This window comes from Dipodomys merriami, unplaced genomic scaffold, assembly GCF_024711535.1.
Source record: "Dipodomys merriami isolate MVZ:Mamm:240054 unplaced genomic scaffold, mDipMer1.0.p SCAF_5, whole genome shotgun sequence".
Classification (NCBI taxonomy): Eukaryota; Metazoa; Chordata; class Mammalia; order Rodentia; family Heteromyidae; genus Dipodomys; species Dipodomys merriami.
The window spans coordinates 14,035,280-14,055,677 of NW_027206068.1; the positions used below are offsets into that span (position 1 = coordinate 14,035,280).

Here is a 20,398-nt window from a genome sequence, read left to right on the forward strand (position 1 = left end):
CCTGGGATGTTTGCAGTAAGACTTTTAAAAGGTTTGTAAAATTTAAGATTTAGAGAGATATCTAAAGATCTGTACTATTATTCTATTAGAGACTCTCACTTTAATGTCAACAGTTCAGATAGCTAACATGTTCTCGAAATACAAGGAATTCCACTGTGGGGGCTTTTTAGTACCAGTTGTCAGGTAAAGAGGTGGGTTTAGGGTAAGTAAATAATATAGTCCCACCAGCTGGGGGAGGGAGAACCAAATTCCAGAGAAGAAATCAACTTTTCAATGGACATCTAAAAGCCTTACAGCACATCCTGCTGTTTAAAATTAAAAGCTGCTAGGTTAGACTTGTGAGCTCCCACAGCTAAGGCTGAGTGTAGCCAAAAAGCTCAGGTGAGCCCAGCAGCAAGAGGGAAGCTGTCACTTAGCAACCCCAGCAGGAAGGGCTGTGCAAGTTGGTCAAACGGGGTTTGTCAAGAAAGGTTTTGGCTGAAAGCTGCACAGCTGGCAAGACGTTGAGGGAAAGGAAGGAAGGAGTCCTCAATGGAAATGAGTTAATTGTCTTACTGCTTCATACGGTTAATATAACCAACATATCCTTCTAAGATAAAAGCAAACTTCAATTAGGATTAAAAAAATTTTTAAGCTGCTGTTTCAGAACTCTGTACAGAGAAGAGAGAGCCAAGATAGAAAATCACAGCAGGAATTTTCCTGTTACACTCTCTCTCTCTCTCTCTCTCTCTCTCTCTCTCTCTCTCTCTCTCTGTCTCTCTCTCTCCCTCATTCCAGTACATTTAAATACCATGGCATGATATCAAACACAAAGAAATTCTGAGTCTATTTAATCTTTTCTTCTCCTCCTCCTCTTCCCTCTTCCCTTCCTCCTCCTCCTTGAACTCAGGGACCAAATGCTGTCCCTTAGCTTTTCTGCTCAAAGCTGGCACTCTACCATTTGAGTCACATCTCCATATCTAGCTTTTTGGTGGTTAATTAGCCATAGGAGTCTCAGACTTTCCTGGATAAGGACAAATCCTCAGATCTCAGCCTTCTGATTAGCTAGGCCTACCTGTCACTAACGCTCAGCTAAAATTTGCTTTTTTTTTTTGAAGAAAAGGAAAGAATCCTAAGGTTCTTCATCCATGGTCTGGTTTGATATTTATTTTCAGATAAATTCAAACAACTGTTACCAAGACCATGGTAAAGCTGAGAAGGCAGTAGATGTAACACTTTTTTAATATGTGCATTGAATTTAGGAATAGAAAAGCTTGTTTTTCTGTTCATAAAGTTTTGAGTTTAGGAAAGACTAGAATGCTGACTACCATGTATTAGAGCATGAATGACCTTCAAGAATCTGACCTACAAGGATGACAAGAGAACTAAATACCTCTGGGGTTCCTTTAAAATAGTTTGCAGTTCATGAGTGTCCATTCTATCACACTATGGGGTTTAACATGATCTATCTCAAGATCCACAAGGACTGTATTCACACAGATCTGCAATCAACCATAATACAATCATGTGGCACAATGCCAAGAAGAGCAACCTAATAACAGTTCATAAACTAGAAGCTTGTTAACTGAAAGCAATTCTTATTAATCTTTACACAACTTTAAGGAAACCTAGTTTACTGTATTAATTCTATAAAAATGAAATTTTATATCAAATGGCTAATATTCCTATTAGCCAACTTTAAATATATTTTAGGGTGTGCTAAAGATGACTGTTAGAATAACCAAATGACAAGTAAATGCACAATTAAGTAGGAATCACCTTTCAGAATATTTATATTCTGAGAAACAAATTCATTATGCAGTATGTTCACTCCAGTTAAGATTAAAGTTCAAAAATCATTTCTTTAATATTTGGGGGATGTTTGAAAGATTAAAGAGAGATAATTTTATAAAGATGCTTTTCTGATCAACAACTTCTTGAATATGTAGGCTAGTGTAATTGTTTTGGAAAAAGTACATGCTGATAAATCTTCCCAAATATGTTTTCTGTCGATTGATATAAGATATATTTTATTTAAAATTAGGATTGTCTAGGGTTTGGTGAATTTAATTATTTGTAATTACATAGCTGCTATCAGCCTGTGGCCATTTTATGACAGAGGTATCCACTGTGTGGGTCAGGTTCAACTGTATATCTCCTCAAACACAGATTTAATGCACTATTGATGAAACCATTACTCGAACCAAATTAAAGTCTGGGCTGATCTATTGGTCCTCAGGGAGCTGTCAGACATGAAAGGAGTAATTAGTATTCATTACCTCATATTCCACAACATCCCAATTATTAATGAACTTCAACTTTTGGACTATGTGATATCTATCACAAGCATTTCTCAGACATTCATTATTAGGCAGAATAAACAGACAGTGGCTTTTTAAAAAGGACCCTCAAATAAACAACTGGAGTAAACAAAACCACTATTAATAGTTGAAAACTTCCCCACGTTCGTGAGTTTTTTTCTTAATATTTTTTTAATTGTAAAGATGCTGTACAGAGGGGTTAAAGTTACATGAGCAAGGTAATGAGTCCATTTCCTATTGAGCAGTGTTATACCCTCCTTTGTTTTTCCCCTACCATCCCTTTCCTTCCGACCTCCCCAACCTCCCCTCCACACACAAAGTTAGTTTTCAACATACTGTCTTTGTGTGTGTGTGGGGGGGGGGGAGGTCCAGTTGTGGGGCCTGAACTCTGGGCCTGGGTGCTGTCCCTTAGCTCTTCAGCTCAAGGCTAGCGCTTTACCACTTGAGCCACAATGCCACTTCCGGCTTTTTTCTTTTTTCTTATGTGGTGCTTAGGAATCGAACCCAGGGCCTCATACACGCAAGGCTCTACCACTGAGCCAACTTCCCAGCCCTCAACATACTGTCTTGTACATCTCATTGTTACAATGGGTCATCCTGAATCCTTGTTTCAGCATTTTGTTATTTCCCTTCCCCTCCCAAAATTAGAAAAAAAAATGTATATACAAGATGAGGACATTGGAATCAAATACAGAGACAACAGGGATTGAGGTACATGAGTTTTTAGCAGGACCATCACGGTGAGTATTCCACATGTATTTAAGGAATGCAATAAAGGGATTGTAGAAGAATCTACAGCTTTACAATCTTTGTAAGGGACACGTTCTTCCCACCTTTCTTCTTTCAGTACTGTCTTACCTTTATAACATGAAGGAAAATGGATCCGTAATCCCCATAGCTAACTGTATAGGGCATTCCACAAGGACAGAAAATCTAGCAACGTGTTCAGTGCTAAAGACTGAAGGGGAAACAAAGGAGGAGGCAACAATGCTTGATAAGAAATGTACTCATTACCTTGCCCATGTAATTGTAACCCCTCTGTACAGTATTTTCACAATAAAAATAAAAAAAAAAAAAAGAAGACTGAAATGAAGAGATCTATTGGAAAAGCTGACAAACATGAATTTGTTTGGGATGGGACCAAGGGAAAGCCAATAGTTTTTCTGATCTTGCTAAAACATTGCAAATGGGTATCACCACTAAATAAAACCATAATAACATTTTCCCATTAATTTTCTTTTGCATGTTCTCCTTTTTTTTTTTTTTTTTTCGGTCACGGGGCTTGAACTCTAGGCCAGGGCTGTCCCTGAGCTCTGCAGCTCAAGGCTAGTGCTCTACCCCTTGAGCCATCGTGACACTTCCAAACCTTTCTGTTCATGTGGTGCTAAGGAATCCAACCCAGGGCCTCATGCATGTGAGGCAAGCATTTTACCACTGAGCCACCTTCCCCAGCCCCACATTTTCTCCATTTTTTATTTGCTGCATTAAACAAAGAAAAATAGTCCCTATTTCTATCAGAGCTAGTCTTATTTTTTCCATATTTTTCCCCTTCTAGTTTACACATGTATAATTTTTTAAACTCGTTTTAAAAACAAGATAAATGAACAAACCGGAAAACATTTATTTCGCTTTAAATTTACATTTCAAACAAAAGTTATATAATCGCTCACTAAAATATTCAAAATACTTAAGATGATTATTATTCAAAATACATAAGATTATAAACTAAGCTATTTTGAAACATAAAATATCTCATTTTTATTTCCATTCAAAAATAAGAGTAGAAAAAAACAAGAAGTGAGGCTGGTTCCTCACAGGAAGAGGTGGCTCACAGTATGAATATAGATTTCAAAAACAGCTGAAGAGTGACGTTTCCTAACTCAATTTTCTGACTACTTAACACTTACATAGTACCAATGAGCAAATCCACTTAGAGAACATTTTAGAAAACCATTTGGCCTTTCCTTTAAAGCTGATGGTGCAAATATTCTACCTTTTGGCTATTACAATTCAGAGTATAAACTCTTTTGGGGATTGGGTGTTTAAAAAAATACCTCCATCTTTCATTGTCTAACAAGGAAGATCATCACCTCTTCCTACACTGTTCATGTTCTTCCATAAATCACATCAGTATTTACTTGGTAGAAGACTGGGTGATTACCCTTGAGTCTTCCCTTTTCCCTACCAATAATATCTAATCAATAACCACGAGCTGATGGCATTAACTCCTCAATCTCCTTTTGGTTTGTCCTCCTGTATCTTCCTGTCACTGCGTCTATTTAGGCTCCATCATGCATCAGTTGAGTACCTGCAATAATTTGCTAACTGGACACTGGCTGCAGGCCCAAGATCCTTCTATCAATACAACAGTGTGGGCTTCCCCAAAGGCAAATGGTATTGCCTTCTTTTTCTGTATGTTAAGAATCTTCTCTAGCTTCCCTCCTTAGGTGTCTCTATGAAAGTAGGGGGATTCTGCAGCTCTTTAATGAAAACAATGGGTCTTGTCAACTAGGACAACTGATAAAAATTTGGCCTTTGAATATGTTTGGGGACAGAAGAATGATCCATCCAGAGGGAAAGCCAACTATGGGTTGGCTACAGAAGTCCTGTTTACCTCTCCAGTCTCATCTCTTCTAATCTGTCTGCTCCTCCTCATCCAACTGGATTTGAATTGTTCTCTGGTACTGCAGGGGTGTTTCATGCATGTTGCTGTTTGGAATGAGTGTTCTGTGTTTAGGATTCTCTTCTACTTGTCTACCTCACAGGTGCCCACTGTTCTTTTGAGATTCCAGTTAACTATAAATGCAATCAAATGTAATTTTTTCCATAAAGCTTTTTTCAAGTCTCCACTGTGAAAATGACAATTCTTTCTCATGTACACTTCTATCACAAGCTCCTATTGTTTATGAATCTACCAAGGAAGTAAACTGACATGTTCCTTAAGTGCAGTGCCTGTTCCTTATCATGCTTAGTGTCTGCAGACCCCAGTGCTCTGCCTGACACCAGCAACCCTCAGAGGCTTGGTTAGTGACTGACAAGATATATACAAACTCCTTTAGCATTGACAGTAGTGGGGTAAAGATATTAAAATCTTCTGCACGGGAAAGAAAAGCAGGTTAAATCAGAGATATAGTGTTAAAATTCACTTTCAAATAAATGGTTCCCACATATGACATGAAGTAGTCAAGATTATCACAATAATACCTTCATGTAATAAAAAGTGTTTATTATATTCTTGCAGAGAATCTTAAGTTTCCTGGGTTTTAAAAAAATGCCAAAGCTATATGATTTAACACAGAGTACATGTTCACTGAATAACATTTTGTAATTAATTATTCTGGATAGATATTTGATGAGACTGGATGTGCACTGTAAACTTTGTTTAAAATCAGAGACTTCTGGAAACTCAGATACTTAACTAGATCCACATTGGGAAAAATCATGACTTAAACTGATCAGTTTGGGGAATTTTTAGAATATACAGATAAATATGATAGAGAATCATTAAATTTCTTCACATAAATTGTGTTGTTGAAAGTTGAAATTAAATCTCAGAGAGTACACGTTTTCCTGATCAAAAAACACCCCTTAGGTCTTTATAATAAAGTCAGAGCCTTAATAACAAGTATTTCAAGTTAGTGACATTCAAGATTTTACACTATATTTTTAACACATCAGACACAGCTACAATTATATTTGTGTGAAGAGATGCAGTTTGTCAAGCAGCTTATTAGGTTGTTCTAAATGTAGGTCTGTGTAAATTTTGGTTTATTAAGCAATTATAAGTTGTCAGTTACTCTAAATGGATTTACTTGGGAGTCATATAATACTACAGTAATTGGTTAGAGACTTAGAAACTAGTCACCCTTAAGTGGGACATTTCTACTTACAGTTGACAGGCATAATCTAATGATGACAAAGGAGTTACCTCAGAGACAGAGTGGGTGTAAAGGAAGAAGAGTTTGGGGAAGTTTTAAAATTATACCTAGGGAATTAAAAACAAAATAAAAAGGAAAACAAATCAAAATAACAAAAGAATATAAAACTGAATGAAGTTCAATGATTGTTGATTTCTTGGACTGCAGAAGCCAAGCAATCTTTCGAGTGCCAGAGTCTGCCCAGCTCTGATAAAACATGTAAAAGCTGTCCCTGATCACACACTCATAGAAAAATGACTTGATGATTCCTTGAAAATGGCTTCAATGCCTCCATCAGAAAGAATGACACCATCCCATTTGTTAGGAAATGGAGACTTGAAAAAAATTATATCTAGTATATGTCTAGGACAAGCAGAAAAGGTCAAAAGCTATGTATATATGGCCATATAAGATGATGCTAAGTGAAATGAACCCTAGGATAGGGACACAAGAGGTTTCATCTTTCTTGCTGTCATTTTAATTTATTTGTACTACGTGAATTTTTTTTGTTTCTTTTATATGTTCTTCCCCCATGGTATAATAGTTTTCACTGTATTTGATTCCGGTGCCCTACTCACGCCTGTAATCCTAGCTACTCAGGAGGCTGAGATCTGAGGATCGAGGTTCAAAGCCAGTCCAGGCAGGAAAGTCTATAAGACTCTTATCTCCAACAAACCACTAGAAAACTGGAAGTGGTGCTGTGGTTCAAGCAGTAGAGCACTCACCTTGAGCTGAAAAGTGCAGGGACAGCACCCAAGCCCAGAGTTCAAGCTCCACTACTTACCAAAAAAAAAAGGGGGGGGGGCTGGAAAGGTGGCTCAGTGGTAGAGCATGTGCCTTGCATGCATGAGGCCCTGGGTTCAATTCCTCAGCACCACATAAGCAAAAAGAAAAAAGCTGGAAGTGGCGCTGTGGTTCAAGTGGTAGAGCGCTAGCCTTGAGCTGAGAGCTGGGGGACAGTGCCCAGACCCAGAGTTCAGGCCCCACGACCAGACCAAAAAAAGAAAAAAAAAAGGCTTCAATGACCCTGGATACTGTAGTATCACAGGGGAATGATCCATTTGGACAGTCACATGGAACTAACAGTAGGTGAGGCATCATGTTGTTGAGAATCCACTATGCTAGTCTGGGGATTGTTTTAGGGTCCAGTGCTAATCCTACCCTCCTCCTTTAATACTCATACATATTTTAAGTATATTAAATAGAACTGGCATATGATGGTGGATGCCGCCACGAGGGAGATGCTGATTAAAGAACTAGTAACAATTTAACATCTACCTTAAAAATTTTAGTAAATAAGCATATATATGATATGCAAATAAAGCTAAGATGCTCAAGATATTTTGGGAGTTACTGAAGTTGGAGACATACTAATGTAACAATGAACTATGAGGCAATTATTCTCAGATCAGTGGCAGTGACAAAGTGAAGAACTATGTAAAACAAACCTAAGTCCAAAATTTAAATAGTCTGGGTCTGGGTCATGGGTCATAAATTATGTTAAGTTGGCTCATGTTGAGGTTAGCTTGGTCTTGGAGTACAGGCACCATGGAATGGAGAGGCTTGACAATGAGACCGAGAACCAGATACTGGTGATCAAACCCACTTAGCATGAAATATAGCATAAAAATTCAAGAGCACTTACTTTCCTTTTTTAATTGTGTTCCTGCCAAGCAGTGGATCGAGTACTGGATCTATTGTCTCCTCAAGATTTTCAATTAAGATGACATCGCCAAAGGCCAAAGCTGTTTCAATGGCTTGCAAGAACCTTCGAATTCAGAGTGGAATGAGATTATCAAATGTAAATAAGCATAGGAAAACTGTTCAGAATTATTTATCAGATTCAATTTTATTTAACGTGGAAATTTTAAATGGGAGAAACATGGAGAAGTCATATTTTTCCCTAACAATCTAGATTAAACAGAAATGAGAGAGCAGATTTAAGACAATTTTGCTGTCATATTTTCCAAGTGTTAATTAGTTGCTTTTAGTAATAACCAATGGTTGAAATAGTATAAATAGCTCAGTATTATAAATTCAAATTTATTCAGTGTCCCACTCCCTTTTTGAGATAGACTCTCTGTAGCCCAAGGTGGCCTCTCACACACCTTTTTGCTATCGTGTCTTGGGTGCTGGGATTAGAAGTGTATACTACATAACTGGCTAATGATGACTTTATTACTATTATTGCTATTGTTTTTGTTATTATTTGCAGTATTTGAGATCGAAGTCAGGTCCTTGTTCTTTTATTTTTATTTTATTTTTTTAAATTTAATTTTATTTTATTTGTGAACATACTGTACAGAGGAGTTACAATTACATGGGCAGGATAATGCGTACATTTCTTACCAAGCATTGCAGCCTCCTCCTTTGTTTACCCTTCACATCCCTTCCCAGCCTCCCCCCTCCCCAATCCCAATCCTTCTCCTTCCTCCCCCTTCCCCCACCCCCCCCCCGCACCGACGTTGTAAAGCTCATTTTGGACCTGACAACTTGTACTTCTCATTGTTGCAACAGGTCCACCTGTATCCTTAAACAACTGGTTTTTCCCCATCTCCTCCACAAGTTATACTAACATCAAATATAGTGAAAGCAGGAGTTATACTGTGGGGGAGGGACATACAAAGCAACAAAGAGATAATCTTATAAATGTGTTAGAAACACATGCATGAAAGAAAAAAACATTAAAATACATATCTAAGCGTTCATTTTCCTGACATCACATTATCTGACCTTTTCCGCTTGACTCAGGTCCTTGTTCTTTTATTTTTATTTTTTTCTGATCCTGAGGCTTGGACACTGGGGCCTGGGTGCTGTCCTTGAGCTCCTTTTGCTCAAAGTTGGCACTGTACTACTTGAGCCAAAGAACCACTTTCGGCTTTTTCTGTGATTTAACTAGAGATAAGAGTTTCACAGACTTTACTGCCTAGGCTGGCTTCAAACCACAATCCTCAGATCTTACCCTCCTGAGTAGCTAGGATTATAGGCGTGAGCCACCAGTGCCTGGCTTCCTTGTTCTTTTTAGGCAAGTGCTCTACCCTTAGAGTGACATTTCCAGTACTTCTGGGTCCTTTTTAGGTAACAAAATTAAATGCTTTGTTTTTTTTATCAGTCTTTTACTCTTAAATTAAGATCAGCCATGATAAATGGTGAATTATCATTTTATTTCATTCTTACTCTCCAAAAGGAGTCTCTCCTTATTTTGCTTTAAGTGCAAAAAGGAAATGGAGTCAAGTGAAATAAAAGCAGGCCCAAGAATTACTTTGCTTAGCATTAAATGAACACCAACTTTGAACAGGACAGCTCTTTATCCCTCAAAGGATCCAGTGACAGAAAGTCTGAGTAGAATCAGTTCTCAAAAGTGATACATGATCATGTGCACATAGCTATTGAGCCTTTGTGATCCTCTCCTAAGAGAATCCTTTGATCTGTGTGAATGTTTAGAGTCTTGTTTAACTTATCATGTCCAAGTTTAATTTTTTATTTTTCACCATCCATTGTGTTTACTTGTAGATATATAGGCACATCCTGATTACTACAAATGAGTGAAACTATGAAACCTATGTTTTCTTGGGTCCAGCTTACTTCACTTAATATAATTTTTCCTGAGTAGTGTTTATCAAAATGAACTCCAAGTTTTTTTGTTATTTTGCTTTTTGTTGTTTTGTTTTTCTCCTTTGTTGCTATTTTTATTTCTGATCCTTTTGTCTTGTATGTAAGCTTATCTTCTTTGGGGAGGGTAAGGGTGAGTACAGAAATGGTGGGAGAAAGGGTGAAGAAATGCAGCAGTGATAGTCACTTAGACACTGTTGAAAATGAAATATACAGCTTGTGGGGGAGAGGCATCAGGAAGCAAACACTGGGAGAAAAGGAGGAAGAGGTGACATTATTTAAAAGGAAACATACTCATTACTGTACTTATAGAACCGTAATCCCCTCTATACAACACCTTTACAATAAATTTTTAAAAAAGTAATCAATGACTAAGAGGTCAGGCTTTCAAGGCTGGATCTGTAACATACTGAGGTCTTACTACAGGCACAGAATATATCAGAGACAGAAGTATGAGCTTCAGGGAACCTGTGAATGCAGTTATTCTTGTTAGCGTACCATTTACCAAACACTCTAAATAAGGAATGTGCTATATTTCCACTTTTATCAGTAGAAAATATACCTCTCTTTTCTCTTAGATACAATGTTTGTGCAAATCTGTAGTCTGATTTTTTTCATCATTTGGATGTTGCCTGACACAAAATACTTTTATAACTGAGATAGTGTGCGAAAACTGAGCAGGTAAGTAAATAAGGGGCACCAAACTGCAAAATTTCAAAATGGTGAAGATCTCTCACAAATGCAAGATTAGAAATCAGACCCACTTCCTAACAGCCTAACACCAAACCAATCCCTTGGGAATTCACATACCCTTTCTGGCCTAAATGCGTGACTTTCAGGTCAGTTCCATATTTATTCTTGATCCACTTAATTCCCTGTTGTTGAGGATCTATCATCAGGGGCCAGCGCTCGCAGTGTGTTAGGATGACAGCATTTTCGGTTGACATTCTGTCGCTGGGCAGCCCTGCGTTATTCCAGGTGGCAATGGTAGCATCATCTGTCAACATGGCAATCAAGTCCAGGCCCTCCGTGATTGGGATGGCAACCTTCAAAATCAAAGTTGAATGCAATAAACTGGCAGTGCAAAAAAAAAAAAAAGATGTAGCAAGGTAGAAGAGAAAATGAAGCCAAAGCCAAGAGAAAGTGATTCGAGGAGAATGCATGCCAAATATCTACAGATTCTCAGAAGCTAAGTATAGCTTGCATCTGAAAGACTATTGCACCTGATAGATCTAGTGTTCAGAATCGTGTTAACTGTGGCACTCAAAATCTAGTTTATTAACTCCATCGATTTGGCTTTCCTGAAAGGAACTTTGTTCTACACATCTGTAACTGTTTTAACAGAGAGAATTTAGGCCCTGGGGAAAATGGCAGGGCCCAGATACTTATTTACTGATGGAGCAACCACTCACTCCACATAAGCAATGGTAAATGTAGTATGCGGTTAAGGCACGTCCTCTGTTTCCACAGGGCAACACTACAGGCATGGATTTCCCAGGATGGGGTAATGAAGCAATCTGCTTATCTGAGGAACTCAGAACATGACCTCTATTCTCAGAAGGAATTGCCTGGGCCTAGAGCATTGCAAAGTGAAATTTTGACAGACAGATGAGTAGAAAGAGAGAAGGAAGAAGAAAGAGAAGAACTAAAGAGAAAGAGAATAATCAAATGGGAGACTTATAAACTTATTTTAAATATATAACAATATATTTATAATATATTTAAAATAAATATATAACATTATTATATTACACACACATACACACAATTCATTTGGTTACTTTTAGAAGAAGTGTCCTTCTGTTAGCAAAGGATGTGTAGTTTTTATTTTCAAGTTCTATTTAACACAACTTGAAACCATTGAATACCTTTGACTTCTGAAGTTAAAGGGACTCAAATAAGGGACCTCTGTACATTTCCCAAAATTTAACAGCTCAGATTTCTTGAATACCTGCTCTATGCAGAGTAGAACATTGGGAATTCAGAGACAAATTACCCAAATCCACCCCTTCTTTTGTCTGGTCAGTGAAACCTAGTTTCATAAATAAAGCCATTTCAATATGAATAAAATCTAGTAACTGGCACTAAAAAATAGTATTAATGTTAGGACTACTTTAAAATAAAGTTTTAGAACTTTACTTATACTATTTTAGTCATTGTTGTTCTAGATCTCATAATAATAGGAAATTACTTCTTTTTGGTATATGTGTTGATACTGAGGCTTGAACTCAAGGTCTGTGTACTCTTATTTGGCTTTTTCCCCTCAAGATTAGCTTTCTACAACTGAATCACATATTCAGTTCCATGAAATTATTTCATCATGGAAGCCTGAAATTCCATGTACCTCTCTTACCTTTTTCATGTGTAATGCTCTAACAAACAGCCTTAGGACTCCTAGATTGTTACCCTAGGTTCTTTTTTATTCATAGGTCCTTTTTATTGTGGAAAGTTATACATGATAACATTTGTCATGGTGACAATCTTAAGTGTATAGTTCAATACCATTAAATACACTCACAATGTGCACACTCTCCTTCTCCAGAACTTTTTGTCTTCCTATGTGGAAATTATAATAAACAATAAATCTCCATGTCTTTTTTCCTAGCCCCTAGCATATAATTTAAAATCATGTGTTTCTGAGAAAACATTAAAGATTGTTGTCTCTTAGGGTTTTCTAATAGAGTTCCTTCCAAGGTCACCTTAAATATGCCCACAGGTCATCAATAAATGACATGTTTGGTTTAAAGATTTATAAATCACACAGATTGTAGTCACTTGCTAAGTAGTTTGTTTATAAACCATTAGAACCCGTAGGACAACCTACTGACAAGGCAAATGCACCTCAAAGATGGCTCCCTACAGAAAACACCCTATTATATATTGGGAAGAAACAATAACAGTTGCTTCTTATGGGGACAAAACTAGAAAATTAAAGTTAGCATTGTTCAGCACCTTTAGCTCTTACTGCCAACCTACTTACTACATGTCCACCTGGATAGGACACCTCCTTCCAACGTCAACCCAAGTCAATCTGGAAATAGAAGCACAGAAGCAACTCCACAATGGAAACCCAAATCTCACAAGGACCAGCACTTGTTATGGTTCACACAGCACTTTCTGCCAGGCATCTCAGGTGCAGAGAACCACCTGCCAGAGGAATTTCATATCCACAATTGGGAGTAATTTCCTTCCTTTAGTTCAGCAACGCTAGAAGTGGGTGGGAGAAATAGGCTGGACATGTTTTAGGGTCTGGTTCAATTTGACTAGTGGTTGTGTACTGAAGAGAAAAGGAGAGAGGTCTCTGATGACAAAGGTAACCCTGGGAAGAATCATGGTCTTGGTAAAACAGAAGTTCATGGTTAAATTGAATAAACATTTAGCATATATTATCAGAAAATTGCCATTTTGCTTTGAATGTTGTGACACTCTGGGTATCAATTAGCATTGCTAAGCATCTTCAGTTCCCACAGCCACCCAACTACATGTTCATACAGATATGACTCACTTCTTTTTATCATTTTAAATTTTATGATCTCTTCCAAGCAAAATGACATCTTCATAAAAACATGTTTGTTTCAACAAGTAGGAAAATACAAATCAGTTCATGCGCAGCTTTGAAGAAACACATGTAAAAATGATGTCATACCAGCAATTAAAGACCCATTTAAAAAACATTTCTAGTTTAAAAAAATAAAATGACTGGTAGCATAACTTCACACTATTGATACTTTCTTCAAAGTGAGAATTCTAACAAGATGACAATATGAAGTTAGAAGTGAATTTCCTTAGTAATTTTGGAGAAAATGCGAATATTGCATTAATGTCTATGAGTATAGAAGGCCAGAAGGAGGGCCACTGTCAGCATGAAGTAGTCATAGGTGACTGATAAACACAAGACTCAAGGCTAAAGATGAGACAGAGAAAAATAGAGGTAATAGAAGTATACAATAAACACTTTAGAAACTCACAATGCAATAAAAATTGGAGAAATTCAGCAGCATTCCTTATCCTCTTACATAAATATATATTTCATCATAAAAACATTAAATAAGCAGGGTGTTTGTGGCTCATGCCTGTAATTCTAGCTATTTAGCAAACTGAGATCTGAGAATCATGGTTCAAAGCCATGAGGAAAATCCAAAGATTCTTATTTCCAATTAATCAACAAAAAGCTAGAAGTGGAGCTGTGGCTCAAATGGTGGTATATCAGCCTTGAGTAAAAAAGCTAAAGGAAGAGCTCTGTTCAAGTTCCAGTACTGGCACAAAACAAAACATAAAATATGCTTTTACATTTAAAATACTGAAATAATCAATGAAATATTTGATAATTGTTATTGGAATAGCTTTTCAAGAATAAATGTAAGAGGTAATATCTTTTAAGAAATCTTCAATATAAGAATGAAGTTTAGAGCTCAGTGCCAGTGGCTCATGCCTGTCATCTTAGCTACTTAGGAGGCTAAGATCTGAGGATCATAGTTCATTTCCTGCCAGCCTGGGCAGGAAATCCCATGAGACTCTTATCTCCAATTAACCACCCCAAAAGCCAGAAGTGGAGCTATAGTTCAAGTGATAGAGCACTAGCCTTGAGCAAAAACAGCTCAGGGACAGCAGCCAGGCCCTGAGATCAAGCCCTAGGGGCCTGCCCAACCCCCTCCTACACACACACAAAGAGCTTTAGAACCATATATACATTATTGTTTTGTGTGTATCAGTTGAACTCAGGGCCTGAGCACTGTCCCTGAGCTCTTTTGCTCAAGGCTAACACTCCATCACTTTGAGACACAACTCTACTTTCGGTTTTCTGGTGGTTAACTGGAGATTCTTTTCTCCAGCAAGGATGTGCACATCATTTGGAAAACAGGGCCTGGAAGTCAGGTAGTCTGATCTCAAGGAGGATCTTAAACGAGATAGTTTCAAAGATTCCAAGTATTTGCTTTTACTTTGCTTATGGGTTTGGGTTTTCCAATTTAGAATAAGCTATTCTTAAGTCTATACACAAAAAGCTACACATTTAATCTGAAAGTAGTTTTGGAAAATCCTCTACAAATAATCTGTCAGATTAGTATGACAGCAAAATCTCAAGCTATTGAATAACAATAATACAAATTAATTTTTGTTATTTTTATAAAATATACCTTCCAAGTACAATTCTATGTGATTATTTTTTAACTTGCCTCTTGAAATCATCATTAAAATAAGAAAAAGTAGCATCTACATTGAAACACATGAAGGTGCCTGCCATATTTGTGGTTTTATTATTGGCATTTTAGTATGTTGCTTCCACACACTGACAAGTCGAGGATCTGAACCTACCGTCTGTTGAAGAAATGGAATCCACTCGCAATCCACCAATTCCTGGCGATACTGCTTTGTGAAGGGGCCAACATAGGACACAAAAGCAGCTGTAAGGAGAACGTCTCCACAGAGCATCTTCTCTTGAATTTCAAAGGACTCGATAGACTGACCCCAGCGAATCTTCTCTGACTGTGTGACAAAATTACTCTCATGAAATTGCAGGGCAAACATCTGCTCCACAAAGGTTCAGTGCAATTGCCTTACAGTACAGAGTAAAGCTGTGGCCTTCTGGAAGACCAGAATGAAGCTGATTGGTGTGACTGCTATCAGCTACCATAGGTTTGAAATCCACAATTACCAAGTAGTTCTCCCAGTCTCTTCAGTACAGTTTGATATAAAAGTAGTTCTCTGACATCCCCATTCTGTGGGGTTACCCTAACCTTAATCTTGAGAGCCAAATGCTTTAGTCAAGAATGAGTGGTAGTTTTGTGCTATGTATGTGTGTTCATGTTGTGTAGCCTAGGTTGGCCTCCAACTCACCATCTTCTTCCCTCAGCTTCCTGAGTTCTGGGATTACTGGTATGGCTATCCCACTGGCTATTATTAGTTTTTGAAAGTACTGGGGTTTGAACTCAGAGACTTGTGCTTGTTAGGCAAGTGCTCTGCTGTTTACCACATGCCCTTTTTTCCCTAATTGTTTTTCATATAGGATCTTGGTGATTCTTTGGTCCAAATTAACATCTGACTGTGATCCTTCTCATCTCTGCCTCTCAAGTAGCTGAGATGACAGGCACAAGCCTGCCTTGCCTTCAGCTCTTGTGATTCGTTATGTTAGCCTGGATGCTCTTCATTCTGCACACTTTTCCACAATGGCACTAGTTTGCCCCAGGTTATTATTATTTTCCCTCACATATTGGCTATGGGCTGATTACAGACGAAGAAAATTGATAAACATCACTCATGTTAATTTATTAAACTTAAAACCTGAGAATCATCTGTCCCAAATCTATTCAATAATCATGCTGGTAGTGAATGAATTCAGGCTATTTTTCTTACATAATCATTAAATCAGTGGAAGAACCTATGAGCTGTGTAAAAAGATGAAAATCAGGACATGACTAGTCTTAAAGACAGTATACTCAATGTCTGTTGAAGTTCTCCTATCTAGTGGGATGGTCATTCAAAATCTGACTTACAGGTTAAATATGTAGAGCCCTTAAATTGGATTTGAATACAACTACAATAACTACGTACGACTGACTGAACCACAAGTAGTCTACTAATGACTTATTTCAAGTCATGCTAAAAAGTAATACTACATTTTAAGAATATGAAAGTTAACAGGGCCTAGAAAATCAGTGATTTGATAGGATAAGAAAAGAACCTTGCAGGATTTTTCTTTCCTCATGGAAAAAAGAAAAATCCACAGAAAACACTAATGCCATGTGTAATACTAGATTAGAATGTCAGCTGCTTGTGAACCATCACAATATCGTGGACACTGTGATCATAAAATTAGCATAAGACACATCTTGTTGCTTTCCTTTTTAAAGATCAGCACCGAAGTTAGGTACATAATTAAATACTGAGGAACTTTAGCTCTCTGGTTCTCTCTTTTAGAATGTATAACCCCCTTCCTGAGTCACAGATAATATATCCATTAATTTCCAAGAGAAAGCTCTCATTTGCCTACCTTCCACCTTTGTTGTTTGTAAATGATATACAATAAAGTGCACCCACCTCATTCTCCAAAACAGTTTTGAAATTTGAAGATTTACTAAACATAGACTTATTGGCTATTGAAATAGTCAATAATTTCACTATACCACCCACACAACATAAATCATTACTGACACTGGATAACAAGGGTTTAAGAGTTGGAACATGTCCTGTAATAAATTTCTAGACAGTTAAAAATCACTATAATTTTATTCTAATGCATTATAGATTGCCTGTAATGTCATCCTGGCTGGGGTGACCCATTTCTAATTTTGAACAGCTGTTCAGCTCAGGAGTTAGTTAATGATTAAATATAAATTGCCTGATTTATTAGTCTGAATGGCTCAGCTTCCAGGTCAATGCTATATAGACAAAATCATCAGTCTTGATGCTTTTCAGAAGTTAACTGTCTCCTGTTCTAGTCAGAAAGAATTTATCCTTGAAGGAAAAGATATGACACCTTCAATTAATCCTTCAAATATATATATTTTTTCCTAGTTAACAACATACAGGGATTCCCTCCCCCCATTTCATTGTGCAAATCTGCAGGAGTTAAGTGAAGCCCTTGGGAATCATGGGATAGATTAGAGGAACTGGTAAAGCCTGCTTCTGTCTCAATAAAACTTTAGAGTTCTGTAACATTCTATAACATTCTAATCGACATTTTATTTCTGAAATAGTCTAGTTATATGACCTTTTCTCAGGAACCTCACAAATAGTAAATAGTAAAAACTACTTATATCTCACTGTGCTAAGTGGGGATGGTTGTAAATAGAAGTGGCAAAATTTCTTAGCTCAACTAATAAAGTGGGCTTTCAAAGGCTTCTGAATTATTTTTAAATCTAGGAGGCTCCAAAACCTCATCCATCCATCCGTCCATCCATCTATCCATTCATCTGTCTGTGTGTCCATCCATCCATCCAATATCTACTAAAACCAAGATGCACAAAGCAGATGAAGTTCCTGTTCTTGAGAAGCTCTTAGGTGTGTGCTTGCTACACATGTGTGTGTATACCTGTGTGCAAAAGGACAAGTTAAGTCACTCACCTGTGGAGCCAAGAGAATGCTTTGTGGTAATGGGAATTTTATTTAGGCAGAGCAAAGGAAGGAGGAGAAAAATAGATAACCTACTACATGCAGTATGGTTCGTTGTCAGAGCCCCATACTTGGCTCTTTGCTGGTGTTCTACCACTTGAATCATGCCTCTAGCCTAGCTTTTTACCAATCATTTTGGTTATGGCATCTCCAGGTCTTTTCTGCAGGGACTTGTTTCAAATTGTGATCTTTAGATCTCAGCCACCTGAGAAAGCTAGGATTACAGACCTGACTCCCTGGCACCTGGCCTTACGTGGTTAATTGCATTTTTTATTTAGTCACTCTTCAGAATAAATGATAATAAAGCCTGAACAAGCTTGTATATGTCAGTGAGAGTTCCAGAGGAAAAGGTCTGCTTACCTCTAGTTCCTTGACAAGTCTGTTGGCTAGTTCAATGGTTTTATTGGTCTGGTTCACCTCCTCTTGGCACCGGACTTTCTCAGCTGTTGCTTTTTCAAATGAAGCTGTGAGTCTGCTCAGGTTTTGATCCAGATCCTGAATAAGAGTTGAAATGAATCCTTTAGAGTCATTTCCAGTGAAAGTTGAAACACTACAGCCATTGTAAAACATCTGTTACCTTAAGGAAAATGGAGCAAACCTCCTTTTTCTCCTTTGCCTTTGGACTGTGTATATGATAAGGAAGGAGGAGGAGAAGACAATGGGGATGAATCCACTGGGGCCACCATGGCTGGGTCATACTGAGAGGATGAGGATGTGGGAAGATTCACACATCTGGGAAGGACGGAGGTTCCATTTAGAGGGAGATCACGTTCTACCAAAGGCAGAGGAAAGGCTCATACAAAGAAGCAGGTTGGGACATAGGCAATCCTGCTATGAAATCTCTATGAGAAACTCTTCTCTCTCCAGACATGTGGTCACAGTGCCATCCATCATCAAGTCACCTTTCTTTGGCTTTAGGTATGTGGAAAGGCCTTGCATTACTTATAGCCCAAAATGTCTTCACTTCTGTAACATCCTCATTACTTTCCCTTTGAACATATACATATTCTAGTATTTACATGAAGCCATTAATAGACAAAAATATTTCCCCCAAAGGTTTTAGTCAAATTGACAGTAAGAGTTTTAACCATTGATTGGATATCATTTTGATAGTTACTTATGTTTACTCTAAACTTTTCCTACCAGTTCCTGGGTTTTATTGAACCACAAATGTGGTATTAGAGGAGTATGATTGTGGTCATGTCACCTGGGTGAGGAGTGATGATCAGGAAGGACTAATGGCACAAGTAGCCTAAAAGATAAGGATGAATTACTATGAGAGATGTTCAAATTATTCATGCCATAAGGAGAAATCTGTAGAGTATTGACCATTTTACCTCAACAAATTAATCCCTTTTTGGTAATATTCAAGGAATCAGGACCTTGGGCTCTGCTCTGGAACATTGATGCCACTCCACTGTATCAATGCTTAAAGAGACTCTCTATTAGAAGAGGCCTCCTTCCTTTTTGCCAAATTGGCAAGCAGTCATCTCAGATATAAGCAGGCCTTATTCCATAGGAAACCTTGTATAGTTGCATGGCCCCTCTGAGTGCTAGAGTGTAGGCAACTGCAATGCCTGAGATGTACCCCAGTCCCCACTGCTTTTCACACATCCATTGGGTAATCTCTCTACCTACATCATCTACATATCAGCCATTCCCAACCTCTGCTCCTGAGCCATGTTTGTTTCTCAAACTTCTGTTCTGCCTGCTGGAACACCATGGAAATAGGATTTAGGAAGTACCACCTGTAGGCTGCATTGAGGGATGGACTGAAGACTTCAGTCCATTAGGATTAACAGTGGGGACAACAGAAACTCCTCTAGCTATTTTAAGCTGAAGGGAAGTATATAGTATATATAGTCAAGTTTGTTCTTAGAACACTGGATCAGAATGACAAGTTTGTATAAATGTAAATCGACATATGACTGGCACTATGATAAATTCATTCATTCATTCTTTCATTTATTTATTTTTGAGTCCAGCTGTGGAGCCTGAACTCTGGGCCTGGGCGCTGTCCCTCAGCTCTTCAGCTCATGGCTAGCGCTCTACCACTTGAGCCACAGCGCCACTTCTGGCTTTTTTTCTTTTTGCTTATGTGGAGCTGAGGAATTGAACCCAGGGCCTCATGCATGCAAGGCAAGTGCTCTACCACTGAGCCACCTTTCCAGCCCCAGTAAATTCTTTTATATACTTTATGTGTGTGTGTGTGTGTGTGTATATATATATATATATATAAAACTAATACAAAATGCTCATTTAATCCTATCTAAGCAGGGAATGCTATTATGACCCAGACTGAGGGCCCTTTACCTAAAATGGTTGGTGCTTCAGATTTTGGAGTTTTTCAGATTTTGGGATATTTGTATAGACTTTACTGGTGCAGCATTCCTAAAATGCTGAAATCCAAAATGTTGGATTTTGTATTTGTACTTTGGATTCTGGGTATTAGAATTAGAG

The 20,398-nt window shown here is 37.8% G+C and overlaps 1 protein-coding gene across 1 annotated transcript in view; it reads right to left on the reverse strand.

Annotated features, from left to right (window-relative positions):
* Dnah11 (dynein axonemal heavy chain 11) overlaps positions 1-20,398 on the reverse strand; it is a 278,195-nt gene that overhangs the window by 49,893 nt on the left and 207,904 nt on the right. The window contains 4 exon segments of the mRNA XM_069996108.1: positions 7,863-7,985; positions 10,640-10,875; positions 15,143-15,313; positions 18,299-18,433. Of these exon segments, the coding sequence (XP_069852209.1) occupies positions 7,863-7,985; positions 10,640-10,875; positions 15,143-15,313; positions 18,299-18,433 (665 nt within the window).